Consider the following 17,900-nt stretch of genomic DNA (forward strand, 5'->3'; position numbering starts at 1 on the left):
GGGTCAGCAGTCCTGAAAACGTCCCAATCGGTGCAATCCAAGCATGCCTGCAGATCCTCCACAGCTTCACTGGTCCACTTCTTTGATGTCCTCACCACAGGTTTGCACAGCTTTAACTTCTGCCTGTATGCAGGAATCAGGTGGACCTTGAGGTGGTCAGAGTGTCCTAATGCAGCTCGGTGGACGGTGTCATAGCCACTGCTTGCTGTGGTATAACAGTGGTCCAAAGTATTCTCCTCTCTGTGGGGCAATTAATAAACTGCCTATATTGGGGGAGTTCGTGGCTGAGGTTTCCTTTGTTAAAGTCGCAAAGGACAATAACCAAGGAGTAGGGGTTTGTCCGTTCCACACACCGTATCAGGTCAGCGAGCATGCGCTGTGCATCCTGCACGTTGGCTTGCGGTGGTATGTAAACACCGACTACTATGAATTTGTCTCTAACACCAGAACCCAGAACAGTCAATGACAAACACACACAGGGAGAAACTTGAAAAATATATATAATGTGCAATAGTGTATACATATACATTTATACAAAAGCAAAAGTTAACATAACAAGATGGTGAAAAAATAAATAAATAATAAATCCAGCCAGTAGATGCCTGTGTCTACCAGACAATGCATCTAGACTGTCAGTCGTTTAAATACGTTTACAACATTGGTGTCATCATACTCGACTTCTGCCGTAACCTGATAAATATATGTGTGAACACTGGCCAAAAAGCAGAGGCATCCCAACAAAAAGTAAATAAAACACAACAAGCATTAAACACTAAGATAACAGCTGACCATCAACTCAGACCAATCTGCTCTGCTGGGTTTGGTGTTCAGGGACACCTTGGCCATGGCACATTGTATTTTGCGGTAAGGAGCTTTGAGGCATTTAACAAAGGAATTTGTCTGGATATTTGTCTAAATGGTCTGTTCACTCTGTGGTGCTCTAGCCTGGTCTCACCAGACTCTGAAACCCTTGATAGTCCTTGTCGATTTGGAGAACGCGGCCTGCAGGGGCAGGTGGAGCTTCACTGCACGGCTTTGCGTCACAAATCGAGTCCCGATTTTGAGAGGGAATGCCTGACTCATTATTCAAGCTCTTAGCTCTCGCCTCTGCTTTTAGAGAAACACTAGAACAGTTTATTCCACTTGTGAGGGACGAGGAGCTGGAATCACGTGTGGATGAAAGGTTCTCAGAATCCATGTTGTACGGTTGGTATGAAAGGTCAGTTTGCATTGAATTGGATGAATAAACGGCCAGCGAAGTCAGCTCTGGTTGTCCAGTAGCCTGAGGAGTTGGGGCTTGAAAACCACTCCCCTCGCTGGGATGGTAGCCAGGCTCGCAGCACATTGCAGGCTGTGCCTGAACCTCAGAGCTAGCTTTTAAATCTGGCTCTCCAAAGAGAGGGGTGGAATAAGTCCTATTGTCATATGTATGTGACCCGTGAAAACCGCCAAGGTCATCCCCTCCTAAATTACACAAACTGTGGTCAATGGAAGGCAAACTGGAGTCCATGTTGGAATTAGGGAGTCGGGGGAGGGCGTCACGGAGGGCTTCCTTGACTTTGTCGATGACGTCAACAGAGGGCTTGATGTTGCAGTCCAGAGACAAGGAGTCGCTGGTTGTTCTTCTACTTTGCTCATAACTTCCACAACTGGCGTCCGTCGATGAACATTGGGACCTAGGAGATGAGGAAGACAAGTTGAAGCAAGAATTTAAAACAGAACAGACTTTCCTTTCTCATGCTACTGCATCAACACTGACCAGGGTTTTTTATTCAACGGATGGTCTTGAATGGGACAGACATTGATAGAGGACAAGGTGTCTCGCTCAAGCCTTAAGACCTGAAGCAAAAAGTCACATCTTTCAATCAAAGAAAACATATATTTGAAATCCCATGTCACTGCTGCCAAATTATTTCAGGCCTTGACTCATAACCTACTAACCCCTTAAAGGAAACAAGGACCCAAAACAGAACAGTGATTTTAGCCGCCAGCAGTGATGTTCCATCATAAAACGCACTATTATTCATGATCTTCCATAGAAAGCAAACTCTCACTGGGAAATTCACCTTTTGTTCTCTGGGAACCAATTGCAAATTAGTTGGTTTTGTATATGTGCAAACTTTGTCCCACCACTTTGCTTTAAACCTGCAGACAGTTGAAAAATAAAGAGCAGAAAAGTTGCATAAATTAAAATAGAAATCATTTCAAACTACAAAGAAACATATAACAAATAAAACCCCTAAAACGTTGGTCTGAGCGACCTACCTTATGCAACAGATGAAAAGAACGCTGGTTATGACGACCGCTGCGAAACCCAGGCCGATGGTCACACCGAGCAGGATGCTGCTGAGGGAGCCAACTGTGGAGGATAAAGAACTCTTAGCACAGTCGTTCTTCCTCTTTTTAACGATAGTTTATAGCAGCTCGAAGAAAATGAGCAGCATACACAGAGAGTGATCTGAGGAAGAGCAAGACCGAGGAGCACAGAAACAGAAGTGTTGACAAATCAAACTCGTAGGTTCTGAAACAATGGTGAAACAGTTGAATGAATGAGTGAATAACAAAAGAAACTAAAGAAAACGTTGAAAAAACAGCATGTGGCGACTTACGAGTGTTGAATTCATAATCCGGACTGTTGTCGCTGTAAAGGCCACTGAAGCGTATGTAGCTTTTGACATTGACAATATACTCAGTTCTGGGATCCAGGTATTTCCCCAGAATTTCGTATGACGTTGATTGAATTTCTTCTGATTCCTAGCAGGGAAACACAATATGGTTATTTTTGTAATTCTAATAGAATTACTTATAACAAAAGCTGCAATCACACAAACGAAGTTTGAACAATTGTTGGACATTGGTTTAACTGTTCTTCTTCATCCTAAAATTGATGCTGTGATAACAAATTTCCCCTCTATTTTAAAAGTAAAAATAACTTTCAACATTTGCTTAAATACAAAAAGTGTGATACAACTATCCAACTCCGGGTTACTTGTCAAAACTTGCCAAGAGTTTTTTTTTCCCTAAAGACAGTCTTAAACACAATAATTCTTCTTATTATTAAACACAATTTATATTCTTCACTTTTAAAACATAAACGTACTTGGTGCTGCCCAAAACATGCAGCGGATTTAACTCAAGTTCATAAAAATACCTTTCTTCAAAACTCCAAAAGTATACTTTCCTTGACGATGCATTTTAATGTCTTTTAATCCTCATTTATTGACTATCTTAGAACAAATGACACACATTCTCAGCCTAGGGGTCATTCAATGTGCTCACTTGGTCTCAGGACAGTTCTAAGTATTGATTGATATATTTTTAATTTAGATAAATATTAAAATAGGTTTTAAATATATATAATCATTTATATACGTAAACTATATGGAGCTCCCTCCATGCTCTATTATAGGTATTATAACATTTGCATATGCAATGCTCAATTGCGGCATATGCAAAGTTGAATATCTGCACTTTGAGCAGTAACGCACAATGGCACAGAAGTGAATTCTGACTCCAGTTATGAAAGGTGCTGGCTCTAATATATATCACACATTTCGGGGTTAGGTCATGGGCCAAAATAGGTTGAGAACCCCGGTTATGAAATGTACGTAGAAGTCGCAGCAAGGATTACAACAACGCCAATCATACACACTGTTCAACATTTAGTAAAGGAGATCAGAAGTGTTCAGTTCCCGCCAAATCCACACAAAGCATCAACATGTATCCATTAAAGCTTTTATCTAGAAGAGGTTCATTGTGTGCCACCATGTCCCTACCACGGCGTCGCCCCCCCCTCTCGGGCGGTAGGTGACCTTGGCGGTCAGCTTGCCCGTGAAGCTTGGTTTGTTGTAGTTTGTGTTCCACGTGACGAGGAAATTCCCAGTTTCGGTTCGATTCACTGAGGTAATATTTGGTGCTTTCGGCTTTACTGAGAAAGAACAGAGAGGGTTATTTGGCATCAAAATCTTTCCCAAATCCGAATTCTGTTGTTCCATTTCTATATTTGACATGTGAATATAAAAATGTTCATTCGTCATCCGAAATGTATCCAAAGGGGCAAAATGTTTTATAATCTTCATTTCTGATACATTATCTGTGATGGATTTTCAGAAGTGCAATGTCCATACATTTTTTGGGAGCACAAAATGTTTACCAAGTATTCCATATCAAAAAAATGTGTTAATTAACTTACTGCTTTTAGTGACATCAATGACCATAGATCTCAGCTGCTTCCCACCGCTCAGGAGTTTTATATTGAGCTTATCTCCAAGTATGAGCATCAGTTTGATGGAGCAACTACATTTTCCAGGTAAATCCTTGTCAAGTCTGAACCTGCAGTATTTTACACTGTGAAAGAAAAAATTACCAGCACTGTTCAGCAACAGTGTTTGAATACAGTTTTATTTGAATCCCTTCTGTTGTCAATTCAAAGTTTCCATTCTAATATTTTAAATGTAGATATGTAATCATCATAACCTCATAATACTAATAATAGTTCACAATATTGTTTTAAATAAACAAATAAATAAATCACTTTGGATAAACTAGGGGTCTCAAACTACAGGCCCGGGGGTCACCTCGGGCCCGCGAGACAATTCAATGTGGCCCGCTACATGGTGATAATAATGATAAACCTGGCCCGCAAATCATTTTTTCAAATCACAATGTTTGATTAATCCACCCAAATATACTGTTTTCCAACTATAAAACAGAATTAAACACATCATAAGAGAGCTATTTCTAAGCGGGATTACGGGGCAATTCACTAATGTGGGGGAATAAAACAAAACAAAACAGAACAAAGCTGAGGTCACTGTTGCATATTTTCTGCTGGTCGTTGCTGTGGAGGACGCCTCTTGTTGATTGCGCAAACTGTGGTTGTTGCTGTCACAACACCCATATGGGGTAATAAAATAAAAAAATATTTAAAAAATAGATTTCTAATAGATGTCTAAATCGAATTAAGTAATTTGTATTACTGCAGTTTATGAAATAAACTATGGTTACATTTTCTAAAAATGTGTTTATGATCTCATTTGTGCGTGCACGTATGAGTGTTATTTGCATCAGCTGATCTTAAAGGTTCTTTTGGGCCTACCTACACAGTCATATTCTTTTACAAAGGCAACAAACCGGTGACCGTTTCTGACAGCGTCCTCCAGGTCATCGGGGCCAACTTTGTTTACCTTTTAAAGCCGCTTTAAGAAACCCTACAACAGAAAACGTGGACTCACCCGTTATGGTCTATCTCCAAAACGTATTCAGCACAGTCGGACTGGTCGGGTGTCGGTGTCAAACTGCAGAACATCACGTCGTCGTAGTCGTTGGTACAGCGGATATTTAGTCCTGTGGAAAAGCGGGCGGGGGGCGGGGGGTCAAAACGTAAGGTAAACAACGACATAAACACGTTGGAATCGCGTAAAAGTCCGCTGCTCCCGGTAAGCATACACACCGTCACCAGCCGTCACAGAAACGACGCTTTTCACGAGAAGCAGGACTAAGCTCGTCGCTGCTCCGCGCACGGACCTGAAAGTGAAGACAAAATGATCATATATCGGTATAATGACGGATCGTTAATAGAAGGTAGACGTGGGTGAAGACGTGTGCACGTACCTTCCACGGTCCATGGCCGCTTCCTGGGAGACGTTCCACTACTCTTCGTGGGACCCGCGGTCGAGTCGGAGCCGTAGCTGGACGCGGCAATCGCGAACGGATCGGTCGCTGCGAAATTATCTTTTGAACGAGTCGAGAGTCGGGAGCCACTCCGACAGAAGAGACCAGTGGGTGAATAATCGACTTACAAACTATGAATAACTACCAAGGAGTCGGGACTACGTCAACGTGGTTGTTAAAAGACCTAAGACATTCGGCGTCGTTCATATTGGTATGGATTCTGACAGGCGACTGATTTACACTGTGACTGGTGGTTTCACCAAAATAAAAATAAATACTTTTGAACCACAGTTCGGATTCTTCCGCCTGAATCGATACCTTGGACACGAATCAAATGTGTGTGTTTTTTTTTTTTAAGAGGATTCACGATCGAACGAACCGAGAGTCGGATAATCGAACGCGTCGTTTTACTGAGCGACTCGTCAGGAAGCGACTCTCGGGAAAAAGAGTCGAACCTGACATCACTGGACTGACGTCGTTTCCCAGAGAAACCCTCCTCATACTGGAAGTACACTGGGAATGCGTCACCTCTCCGCACAAACTTGAACGACGCTGCTGGGAGAAGTCTCGTTTCAAGTGAGGAACTGAAACGAGTGAAAATAAACCTCTTGAATCGTATAACATAAAAAAGACAGTAGTTAAAATCGAGTTTAGAAGTGTTTAAAAATTCGAGGGAACATTGTTCAACCTTCAACTTGCCCCCAAATTTCGACTTGGAATTGCGATTTAAAATTCAGTTGAGACGTGTTTGTGACAATAACAACAATGAAAACAAACAATGTAATCTATTATTAGCGCTTCGATCGTGACGTCTTCGGGTAATTCTGGCGCATTCCCGTTACCGTGGAAGTCGGAGCTGGGAATGACGTCACACCGGAGTTGACTACCCCCGAATCTCATGACTTTTGTTTAGTCAAGCAGTGGTGACATACAGCGACGTTGGTGACAAAGAATAGCCGTGCTATACGATTTATTTATATGTGTACACACATACATACATACATACACGCACACACACACAGCAAATAACATAAATCGTCCACACGGTGCTTTTAAACACTCCGAGTCGGTAGTTACCACTTCAGAGGTAAACATGTTCTGTTAGCTCTGCAGGAGCCTGCGGCAAATTCGCCTTCGTTTGTCGGGCAAACGTGTGGATTCTATAAGCTGTCCGGCGTATATGAACATACGAATTCCGTCTTCAGGTTCGACGTGTTTTGAAATAGGAAGCCACCAAAAAAGGGGAACTTCGTTCGTGGGTGGCCGTGCTGCTCTGCATGCGACGTCATCTTTATTATCCCGACGAACTCGGAGCTGAGTGATCGGCCTTGAAAACTCCTCCCAGCAGCGGATCGGCGTCGTGCGAGTTCCGGGTCGAGTGGAACGCGGCGGAAACAGTAGCCACAGCCTCGACGGGACGCCGGGGCCCGAGCACGTCGCAGCGCAGCGGCGTGCTCCAGCAGCGACATGAGTAAGAGTAATGACGCGCTCCGTGACTTTCCAGTCGTGAACGTCGATCGGCCGTCGCTCTCGGGTGCCAACAGCCGGTTTAAAACGTCATAAGTGGGCCGTCAACGCCACCTCGACGCGGGTGGTTTGGCGGCTAGCTCTTGCGATGAGCGGGGCACGCTTGTTTCCAGCCTCCTCTGAGGTGGAACAGCCCCCCGCACGCTGCTGCCGATTCGTACGTTTTGTACTGTTTCGGTTGTTGTTCTTGTTTTTACTATTTAACGGGACTTCGCCCAAGTCAGTTATTGCTGTCAATATCGACCCAACTCCGCAAGTTCAAGTTCAAGAGATTATTTGTCACATACATATACATACGGTCATACATATATGCAGTGAAATGTCACGACACCCGGTGATTACGCACAATAAGCTCTATAAGCTCTAAAAATACTAAAAAATACCAAAAATGTGCATAATCGACACAAGGTGCTCGTGCAGGCAGCCGCAAGGGGAGGCGCCACAATCGCGATTCTGGGTCCTATAATTATATAATAGAATTGTATTATGTTTTATGATGTGACGTATCATGCCATTTGCTAATCCTATCTCTATCCAGTCAGTCAAATGTCAACACAGTCTCCAGCAGCAACATCGTGGACGGGCAAGGATGTTCATTTGAGGGGGAAAGTGCAAAGACGAAGCGTCTTTCTTCACTTGACTTCTCTTTGTCTTTACTTCCCTGGCGTAACTTGTCGAAAACCCAAGTCTCACGGCAACCCAACTCCCGTGCGGGCTGACCATAACGCCACCTTTTATAATCGTGAAATATTTGGCGCTGGGCGTTCTCTTCTGTGTTGCAGGTCAGTCCAGAGCTGCGATGCGGGACAGCCACCGACGCTTCCTCCAAACCGTCATGTACAATGGCATCGTTAGTGAGCAATTGGCAAAGAGCCTCCATCAGCACTGTTGTGAGACGCACCACGGTGAGGGAGACGTCAGATAAGCAGTAAACTGACCTTTTGACACAGTGCTCATAATGTGGCCTAGAGTAGTTTTGTATGTACAGCCTCAGTGGGATAGAATGTTAATAGTTCACTGCTTTACTCAAGAATATTTTCAACTTGTCTCTCATAAGTTGAGACAATTGTAATGATCCAAAGGGTGCATGAGGTGTATTTACTAAGTAGGTTTATGCTTTTGTGCAGAAGTGCAGCATGTGGACATGTATAATTCCATGCATGTTTGCCACCCCCTTTTACCTGTTCATTTGTCTGTAACCTGATTGATTTGTTCGAAATAATAAGATAAGATCAACTTTATTAGTTCCCGTAGGGAAATTCGGGTGTCAGTGCAGCAAAAAGCAGTGCAATTCAAGAAAGGCGTAAGAAGTGAGATAGAGATAAAAATAAAATACGATAAAAATAGCATGTACACATTGATAATATAGGTAAAAAATAGCATGTACACATTGATCTGCAGATTTTACTTGGAGTAGTACTATGCTAACTAGTAGGAGTGGGCATTAGTGGTAGTAACATAAGCGGCAATGCAATCATTTGAGATGTTCATGTAGTTCTTAAGTTATATTAACACTACCAGATTTCTTTTTTTTCATAATTATTTTTCAACCATTGGTCCACTGCACTGTTATTGGGGAACATTTTGCCACTGTTGAGGTTTAACTGAATGGCAACTTTGAATTTCACTCATTTAGATTTCATACCTTTGTATCCTGGCATCGTTCTTATTTCAAATTTTTGCTTGTAAAACTCATTAAATAGACTCTTTGTCTTACAAACAATTTCCCTAAAGAGCAATATGTCGCCGATGGACTGGACGACTTCATTGGTGTCATCAACTCACAGCTGCAACCTGTATTCATGAATCTCCGAAAGGGGCTATCAGAAGACGACGCTATGCAGTACTATGCTCTGGTTAGTGTCTTCATTACCAGCATTGTTTTAGTTTTTTAATAATGACCTGAATACATGAGTGACATAAGTTACTGCTTGTTCTGAACATGATGGAATATGTTGTTCACCTATAATCGTTCAGCAATCTACACTACAGCTGGAACATTTCCTGGATTGTTGAGATCCTGTTTGTTATTAATTGTACGTTTTGACACGGTGATATCTAAGGCTGAACGATTTGGGGAAAATCGAATTGCGTTTTATTATTATTATTATTTTTTTATTGTTATATTTTTGTTTAGACCAATATTGCGATTTAGTATACACATTTTTTTCAAGTTCCTTATTCTCTGTATTATTCACTAAACAAGCAATAAATGATTCTATAGTATGACCAACATAACAATGGATAAAGTCTTAGCAGTCTACAGTCTTTGCTGTAGATGATGTCTTATGATGAAATTAATTGATGCATGAATTGGTATGAATAACACCTTCATTTAACTATTTAGTTTTAAAAATGAAAACCTTCAATTACAGTAGAACATTGACTCATTTATATAACATCAAGCCTTGTAATTGTTCGAATTTGAAAAAATATTAATTCAAAATATTAATTGAAAAAATATTCAGTGTTTCAGCAGAATTATTATTATTTTTAATTTTTTTAAATAAAAATGTTGCAAGCATACGTGCACATACACTTAACACTGCTCCGTCGGCTCAGGGACAGCTTTATGCTCATTTAAAAATAAATAAACAGACACCGTGTTCTGGCAGAGGCTCCTACCGGACTGTACATGTGTTCCGGGCTCTGTCCCAGCACACACCCAGCACAGCGCACCGCAGCCCGGGCCGGAGCACACCGGGGGACAGCGGGGAGGTTCGGTTAAAACAATCACTATAGGCGGCAGGGGTGGGGTGGAGGTGGAGCAGTGGAGAAAGTGTCCCCATTATGCACGTTTCATTCCATAAGGAGACGTAAATTAAAAACAGTTGTGCAGGTGCACAAATACCGCCCCGATCAGTCCCTCTCCATGGGATGGCGCTAGGCGGCCGCCTATCTCGCCTATAGGAAGAGCCAGACCTGGACACCACTATTGGTTAGATTGTGTAACATAAAAAAAAAATCCCCCAAAAAAACGTTTTGTTTTTTTTTTGTTTTTTTTATGGCAGCCTTTACAATTTGAAAATTGTGTTTTTTGGGTTGAATTTGACCAATCAAATGCTAAGAATTGATATACGGTAGTTGTCTGTGAAAATGCATCACGTCAGATCTGTCAACAAATAGTAACATGGGAATAATATTTAAAAGACAATTGAACGCATGGATGTTAGCAAGCATAAAGTATGTGCAAAACCTATCACAAATCTGTTTATTCGACAAATCTATATATAATAGGACCAGATAACATTGCAAATTATAATTTTCCCTTTGCATCCAGGTTAACACAGCGGAGACGCATGTGACGAGGATGTCTTCAGATTACAATGACAGCGAATTGGAAGTCTTCAAGAAAGTGGTGTGTTGAATTCTCTGTGGGGAAAAAAACTGAATAATAAATAAATGTGTAAACTTTGGGTATCACTCCTGCATACATATATTCTGAAACTCAATCCTCAATTAAGATTCTGATAAGGTTCTGACTAATCGCCGTACCTTGGTTTTTGAAAATGGGAATTCCTTCCTAAATCAGCATTTACTGTACATCCTCATTCATGTAACTTTCAAAACCAAGTCTATATATGTTCATAAGGTACAAATTAATAAAGTTGTATATGATTTTCCAAATTGCACAGCCATACTTTAGGCACTCGATGACGAACAGCATGCAGATTTGATAAACAAAGGTTCACTTTAAATGATGACCTGGCCATGAGCAGATTTTATGCTCACTGAATTAGCAGTGCGCATTTTTTTTTTTTTTTCTATCTTTCCATTTTCAAATTGATGGCATACTAAACATTCCTCAGAGATGTTGGTCGCTCACTGGATATTTTCTCTTTTTCGGACCATTCTCTGTTAACCCTAGAGATGGTTGTGCGTGAAGATCCCAGTAGGTCAGCAGTTTCTGAAATACTCAGACCAGCCCGTCTGGCACCAACAGCCATGCCACGTTCAAAAGTCACTTATATCCCCTTTCTTCCCCATTCTGAGGCTCGGGTTGAACTTCAGTAAGTCATCCTCACCATGTCTACATGCCTAAATGCAATGAGTTGCTGTCGTGTGATTGGCGGATTAGCTATTTGTGGTAACTAACAATTGAACAGATGTACCTAATAAAGTGGGTGGTGAGTGTATATGAGGTTCATTAATTTGATACTTACTGCAACTATTTACTCAGATCGACCTGATTGTGGGCTCTGACACTGGAACGGCATCTTCTACGGATATTTTAAACAGCACTGACGCTCTCCAAACCAAGAAACTGAAGAAGAGTGAGACGGAGCATCTCCTCGACCGACTCGTGCTCGAGAAATGGCTCAATGAGGTACCTCACTTCTCACTGCATAAATGACTTATAGTTATCTAAAAATAATGCTGCGTGTATTTACACAGGACATGGTATAATCGTCACGCTACCATTGATTTGAAAATGTAGTTGATGTGCTTTTTTTTTTTTTGTTTACTTTGCAATTTTCTCGCAATTATTGTAGAAACGAGGAGACTACAGCTTGTCGACGAGATGCATTTTAGAGATGGAGCCGTACATCCTCACTATGTATGCCGACCAGGTTAAGATGTGCCACATTTGCCACAATATTGCTTTACAGGTAAACATTTTTTTTTCTTTTCATAATTAAACACATTTTAGTATTTTTAGAGCTTCTAGGGCTTATTGTGCGTAATCACCAGGTGTGACATTTCACTGCATATACAGCGGGGGAAATAAGTATTGAACACGTCAACATTTTTCTCAGTCATATATTTCTGATGGGACTATTGACATGAAATTTTCACCAGATGTCGGTAACAACCCAAGTAATCCACACATACAAAAAAATCAAAACATATGTCCATAAATTAGGTTATGTGTAATAAAGTGGAATGAAACAGGGAAAAAGTATTGAACATACTTGCTGAAATGTATTTAATACTTGGTAGAAAAGCCTTTGTTGGTAATGACAGCTTCAAGATGCCTCTTGTCTGAAGAAACTACTCCCATGCATTGCTCAGGTGTGATCTTTGCCCATTCTTCCACACAAACTGTCTTCAAATCTTGAAGGTTCCAGGGGCCTCTTCTATGAACTCTGATCTTCAGTTCTTTCCATAGATTTTCAATTGTATTCAAGATTGACTGATGATTGACTGGGCCATTCTAGAAGCTTTTATTTTCTTTCTCTGAAACCGATGGAGAGTTTCCTTGGCCGTGTGTTTGGGATCATTGTCTTGCTGAAATGTCCACCCTCGTTTAATCTTCAGCATCCTGAAGATGGCAGCAGATTCTTATCTTACATTTCTCCATTCATCCTTCCTACAATTATGTGAAGTCTGCCAGGACCATACACTGAAAAACAGCCCCACACCATGATGTTTCCACCTCCAAACTTCACTGTTGGTATGGTGTTTTTAGGGTGATGTGCAGTGCCATTTCTCCTCCAAACATGGTGTGTGCTATGTGCCAAAGAGTTCAATTTTGGTCTCATCTGACCAGACTGTTTTATCCCAGTATTTCATTGGCTTGTCCAAATGTTGTGCAGCAAACTTTAAACAAGCCTCAACATGCTTTTTTCTTCAGCAATGGTGTCTTGCGTGGTGAGCGTGCATAGAGGCCATGGCGGTTGAGTGCATTAGTTATTGTTTTCTTTGAAAAAACTGTACCTGCTAATTCCAGGTCTTTCTGAAGCTCTCTGCGAGTGGTCCTGGGACAACACTGAGGAGCACCTGGTCGTGGCCGGTTGCTGGTGAAATGATGTTCTTTCCACTTCTGTATAATGGCCCCAATGGTGCTCACTGGAACATTCAGAAGTTTAGAAATAAATCTGTAACCAATGCCATCAGTATGTTTTGCAACAATAAGCTTGCGAAGGTCTTGCGAGAGCTCTTTGGTTTTACCCATCATGAGATGCTTTTTGTGTGACACCATGGTAATGAGAAACCTTTTTATAGGCCATCAATTAGGACTAAACCAACTGATATTAAGGGGTGCAGGATTGCTACCTAAATAAAGACAGATTTCAGCTGGTTTCTTGGCTTCCCATGCCTTTTCTCACCTCGTATCATGTGTTCAATATTTGTTCCCTGTTTCATGTCAATAGCCCCATCAGAAATATATTTACTGAGAAAAATGTTGACGTGTTCAATACTTGTTTCTCCCGCTGTATGTATGACTATGTATATGTATGTGACAAATAATCTCTTGAATTTGAACTTGAACTTGAAACAGGATGTTGATTCAACTTGGTCCTTAAATGTAATAGTTCAATTAAGTACATACAGTGGGGAGAACAACTATTTGACACACTAACGATTTTGCAGGTTTTCTCACTTAAAAAGCATGTAGAGGTCTGTAATTCTTATCATAGGTACACTTCAATTGTGAGAGACTGAATCTAAAAAAAATCCAGAAAATCACATTGCATTATTTTAAGTAATTAATTTGCATTTTATTGCATGAAATAAATATTTGATACATCAGATAAACAGAACCTAATATTTTGTACAGAAACCTTTGTTTGCAATTACAGAGATCAGACGTTTCCTCTAATTCTTAACCAGGTTTGCGCACACTGCAGCAGGGATTTTGGCCCACTCCTCCAGTGAGTGGGCCCACTCCTCCTGTGTTGCCCAGCTGTCGCTGGGCAGCACAGACTTTCAGCTCCCTCCAAAGATTTTCTATTGGGTTCAGGTCTGGAGACTGGCTAGGCCACCCCAGGACCTTCATATGCTTCTTACGGAGCCACTCCTTCGTTGCCCTGGCTGTGTTTCGGGCCGTTGTCATGCTGGAAGACCCAGCCACACTCCATCTTTAATGCTCTTATTGAGGGAAGGAGGTTGTTGGCCAAGAAACTCGCAATACATGGTCCCATCCACCCTTAATATGGTGCAGTCGTCCTGTCCCCTTTGCAGAAAAGCATCCCCAAAGAATGATGTTTCCACCTCCATGCTTCACGGTTGGGATGGTGTTCTTAGGGTTGTACTCATCATCTTCGTCCTCCAAACAGGGCGAGTGGAGTTTCAACCAAAAAGCTCTATTTTGGTGTCATCAGACCACATGACCTTCTCCCATTCCTCCTCTGGATCATCCAGATGGTCATTGGCAAATTTCAGACAGGCCTGGACATGCGCTGTCTTGAGCAGAGGGACCCTGCATGTCTGCAGGATTTTAATCCATATCCAATCCAGGGCGTAGTGTGTTACTTATGGTTTTCTTTGATACTGTGGTCCCAGCTCTCTTCAGGTCATTGTCCAGGTCCCGCCGTGTAGTTCTGGGCTGATCCCTCACCTTTCTTATGATCATTGAGGCTCCACGAGGTGAGATCTTGCATGGAGCCCCAGACCGAGGGAGATTGACTGTCATCTTGAACTTCTTCCATTTTCTAATAATTGCACCAACAGTTGTTGCCTTTTCACCAAGCTGCTTGCCTATTGTCCTGCAGCCTTGTGCAGGTCTACAATTTTGTCCCTGAGGTCCTTAGACAGCTATCTGGTCTTGCCCATTGTGGAGAAGTTGGAGTCTGATTGATTGAGTGTGGACAGGTGTCTTTTATACAGGTAACAAGTTCAAAGAGTTACAGTTAATACAGGTAATGAGTGGAGAGTGGTAGGGCTTCTTAAAGAAAAATGAACAGGTCTGTGAGACCCGGAATTATTACTGGTTGGTAGGTGATCAAATACTTATTTCATGCGATAAAATGCAAATTAATTATTTAAAAATCATACAATGTGATTTTCTGGATTTCTGTTTTAGATTCTTGTATTTCACAGTTGAAGTGTACCTATGATAAAAATGACAGACCACTACATGCTTTGTAAGTAGGAAAACCTGCAAAATTGGCAGTGTATCAAATACTTGTTCTCCCCACTGTAAAGACAAAGTGACATGTATGACAGTGTTCTGCTCAAAGTGTAATGGGGATATAACAAGCAGCTTCACAAACAAAGTTTGTTCTTAAAAGGGAAAAAAGGAGAAAGTCACTAACATGTGCTGACATTATTTTTGAGATTTGTGCAGCATTGTGGGAGGAAAAACAGTATTTGCATCTCATGATTGAGGCACAAACAACTTACCAAATTGTCCTGTTTAGTTTAAATGATATGATCCTGTAGGCTATGTTGCAGCCATTATCCAATGAAGTACTATATTTGATATATGGTCCAATTAATCAAATATACTGACATAAGTTTTAAGGATACTCATACTGCATATGTTCAACACTGCTTTGTTTTTGTCTTTGTTACCATATTATGCAAAATATAACATTTGTAAAATGTTACAAAATTGGCACCATACCTCTGAATAACAAATTACACATTTTTTTCAGTCCCAAATGTGTGAGAATCCTTTATGTGGCATAAAGATACACAACCCATGTGCGGCCAAATACTTCAAAGGAAGAAGAGAGCCAAAGTGTCCTGCCTGTAATGAAGTTTGGTCATTGGAAATCCCAGGTAACAAGTTATTTTTTTATTTATAATTTCCCAAATACATATCCATCTGTCCGCCACAGCTATTGATGCAGTTATAATCAATTTTCTTCTCAAATCACCTGATTTAAATCAGATAAGTTCTTTAAGATGAAGCGCAGCAGTTGTAAATGAGGAAACGTGCAGGTTGTATTGATCCATCGTTCTGTTTCCTTTCAGTGGTTGGACCGAGCCCCTCTCAGCCCAGAAGATGAACAGTGTATTTTGTCCCTTTTTTTAAATCACTATTTTCCTTTTGTTTTTCCCAAAGAGGAAGCATTCCTGTTTCATTTTGGTTGACTTTGTGTCCTCTCATTGTACACGTTTTTTAATAAACATTTATTTAACACGTCTTGGACTTGTTTCGACATTTGTCTCGTTGTTTGTTTGACTCTGTATATAGTCTGTAACAATATATTTCCTATAATGGGAGATGGGGTACAGTTTTTAAAATTGTCTTTACTTCTTTACCGGTCCCTTCCATTTATGCAAAGAAATTGACAGAATTACTATTTATTTTTCCAGTCAACTTTAAATTCAATATCACTGCTCCTTAAAACCGCAAATTGCAATTCTGCAAATGCATGATTTACAAAAAGGTTTAGATTTACTGATATTTGTCCTCCAGTTACGCTTTCAGCTACTACTGTTACATACAGCTCATGACATTTATTTGATAAATGTACTGAACATATTAATGTATTAAGTGTGTCTTTTGTATTATTATCAACCACATAAGTTTCCTAAAAAGTGTTTTTCTGAAATATGAGCTGCAATCTATAACTGAATATGGCATCAGGTTGCATCATGTTGCATTGTTGATGTTGGTAGGGATGGTGTTTTCAACACCTTTGATTAGACCAATGCCACTGTGGTCTTATCACAAGGATGTGTGAACATACTCCTACAGGAGAATGATACACAAACAACTGGAACGATAATTACAGGTCTGTGTTCCCAACAGTGGTAAAGTCATCAGGCCCCGCAGGAAGACTAATGGTCGAGCTTAATTTACCCAAACACCATGGGAATTAGAATGAAAGGATGACCGAGACATGAACAAATTCACCCAAAGACAGAATATTTGGCAACATACTGCCAATTGTACAAGAAGGTATATGCCTAAATCAAATAAACTTAACAAAATAAATGTTTAAGATGTGAACAATTACCGGAGATGTGATGCAATGTCAAAAAATGGCATGAAGCAGTGGCAGCTCTTGAGGGATGCATGTCGTAGTGGCAGAAAACCACACAAAAGATCTTTGCCACCTATGCTACATAGAGGCCACTCGGACGCAAGCTCCTTTTTCTGTTTGTGACAAGTTTTCTACATTATGTATGCAGTTTTTATCAGGTTGTCAGCTTTGAATATTTGGCCATTTGCTCTCAGAACTCCATTGGACACTATGATAAGTTAACATCAAGAGCAATAGTTTACAACGCTGAGAAAACTTAAACATTGCTATTATGTCAGAACCATCATCTGAAAATAATCAACTTCTCTCCAGTTGATCATAGTCAATTATTCACCCCAGCCATGGTATAAGTTTTATGCTGTCATCCATTAAAATGTGGATATTATTTTTTTTTACATATAAAGTAAAGTTAATTATAAAGTTACATATAAAGTCAAAGTTTACTTCTAATAGGTGTCTTGATTGTGATTTTGGAAATCGTTCTTCCTTTTTTTCCCTATTCTTTTTAACCTGTGCTGTCAGCATGCTTGGCATACAACACAGGGTATTTGATGTATTTGTGATGGTCTCGCACTGGCATCCCTCCCCAGACTGGACTGTGCCCCAGTGCCCCACCCAACCTACCGCGACAAGCCACAGGCACAAAGCAACCCACTATGTGTACCCGCCATGGCAGTCTGTCCTGTGCCCCCAGCAGGCCCCAGACCAGCCCCCCGCCAGACCATGGAATAAACGACAGCAGACGCCCCCCCAGCAACAAGCGTCCCGAGGGCAGCAGAGAAACGATGCCCGGAAGGAGATCGCCACCTAGGCCACCTGCACCGAGAACACCCAGCCAGGCTCAATATATCCTGTTTGGCTTTAAATTATTTGATTGAAATCGTCTTTTCCCATCGGCTGGTTTTGTGTCTAATATCCTGTTGACAAACGACAGAATATGTATAGCTAAATTAACCAAACTAGTGCAGACACGCCTGTTCGGAACGTCCTTCGTTTCCTGAAGCCACGGCCCACAATTGCAAGAGATGAGCCACACAC

General features: G+C 41.1%; 2 protein-coding genes across 3 annotated transcripts; one reads left to right on the top strand and one right to left on the bottom strand.

Annotated features, from left to right (window-relative positions):
- Window positions 1-482: 482 nt before the first annotated feature.
- On the bottom strand, window positions 483-6,158 carry LOC307228195 (interleukin-7 receptor subunit alpha-like). Of its 2 annotated transcripts, XM_079997764.1 has the most exons (10): window positions 5,614-6,149; window positions 5,453-5,526; window positions 5,235-5,346; window positions 4,193-4,347; window positions 3,777-3,928; window positions 2,610-2,754; window positions 2,266-2,359; window positions 2,067-2,145; window positions 1,760-1,839; window positions 483-1,676 (listed from the first exon to the last, which is right to left on the bottom strand). In XM_079997764.1, exons 1-10 carry the CDS (start codon window positions 5,625-5,627, stop codon window positions 941-943), a joined length of 1,641 nt encoding a protein of 546 aa, XP_079853890.1. In that variant the 5' UTR covers window positions 5,628-6,149; the 3' UTR covers window positions 483-940. The 2 variants fall into 2 exon arrangements, with proteins under 2 accessions (XP_079853890.1, XP_079853891.1); XM_079997765.1 differs by lacking the exon at window positions 1,760-1,839 and having other exon boundaries at window positions 1,499-1,676; window positions 5,614-6,158.
- An 859-nt stretch (window positions 6,159-7,017) lies between these two features.
- nsmce1 (NSE1 homolog, SMC5-SMC6 complex component) lies at window positions 7,018-16,015 on the top strand. The gene is made up of 8 exons (XM_079997768.1): window positions 7,018-7,144; window positions 7,983-8,105; window positions 8,935-9,056; window positions 10,481-10,558; window positions 11,381-11,527; window positions 11,694-11,810; window positions 15,522-15,648; window positions 15,844-16,015. The coding sequence occupies exons 1-8, from the start codon at window positions 7,141-7,143 to the stop codon at window positions 15,876-15,878; spliced, it is 753 nt and encodes a 250-aa protein (XP_079853894.1). The 5' UTR covers window positions 7,018-7,140; the 3' UTR covers window positions 15,879-16,015.
- The last annotated feature ends 1,885 nt before the right edge of the window (window positions 16,016-17,900 follow it).

This window comes from Zeus faber, assembly GCF_960531495.2.
Source record: "Zeus faber genome assembly, chromosome: 3".
In the NCBI taxonomy this organism is placed as follows: Eukaryota; Metazoa; Chordata; class Actinopteri; order Zeiformes; family Zeidae; genus Zeus; species Zeus faber.

Bases quoted from the DNA above. Each gene is read 5' to 3' on its own strand.
- LOC307228195 (XM_079997764.1), bottom strand. The intron at 2,146-2,265 runs GTAGGTCGCTCA...AACTGTCTGCAG, and splicing joins CTTTTCATCTGTTGCATAAG to GTTTAAAGCAAAGTGGTGGG. The intron at 1,677-1,759 runs GTCAGTGTTGAT...CTCATCTCCTAG, and splicing joins CCGTTGAATAAAAAACCCTG to GTCCCAATGTTCATCGACGG.
- nsmce1 (XM_079997768.1), top strand. The intron at 8,106-8,934 runs GTGAGGGAGACG...ATTTCCCTAAAG, and splicing joins CTGTTGTGAGACGCACCACG to AGCAATATGTCGCCGATGGA. The intron at 11,528-11,693 runs GTACCTCACTTC...CAATTATTGTAG, and splicing joins TCGAGAAATGGCTCAATGAG to AAACGAGGAGACTACAGCTT.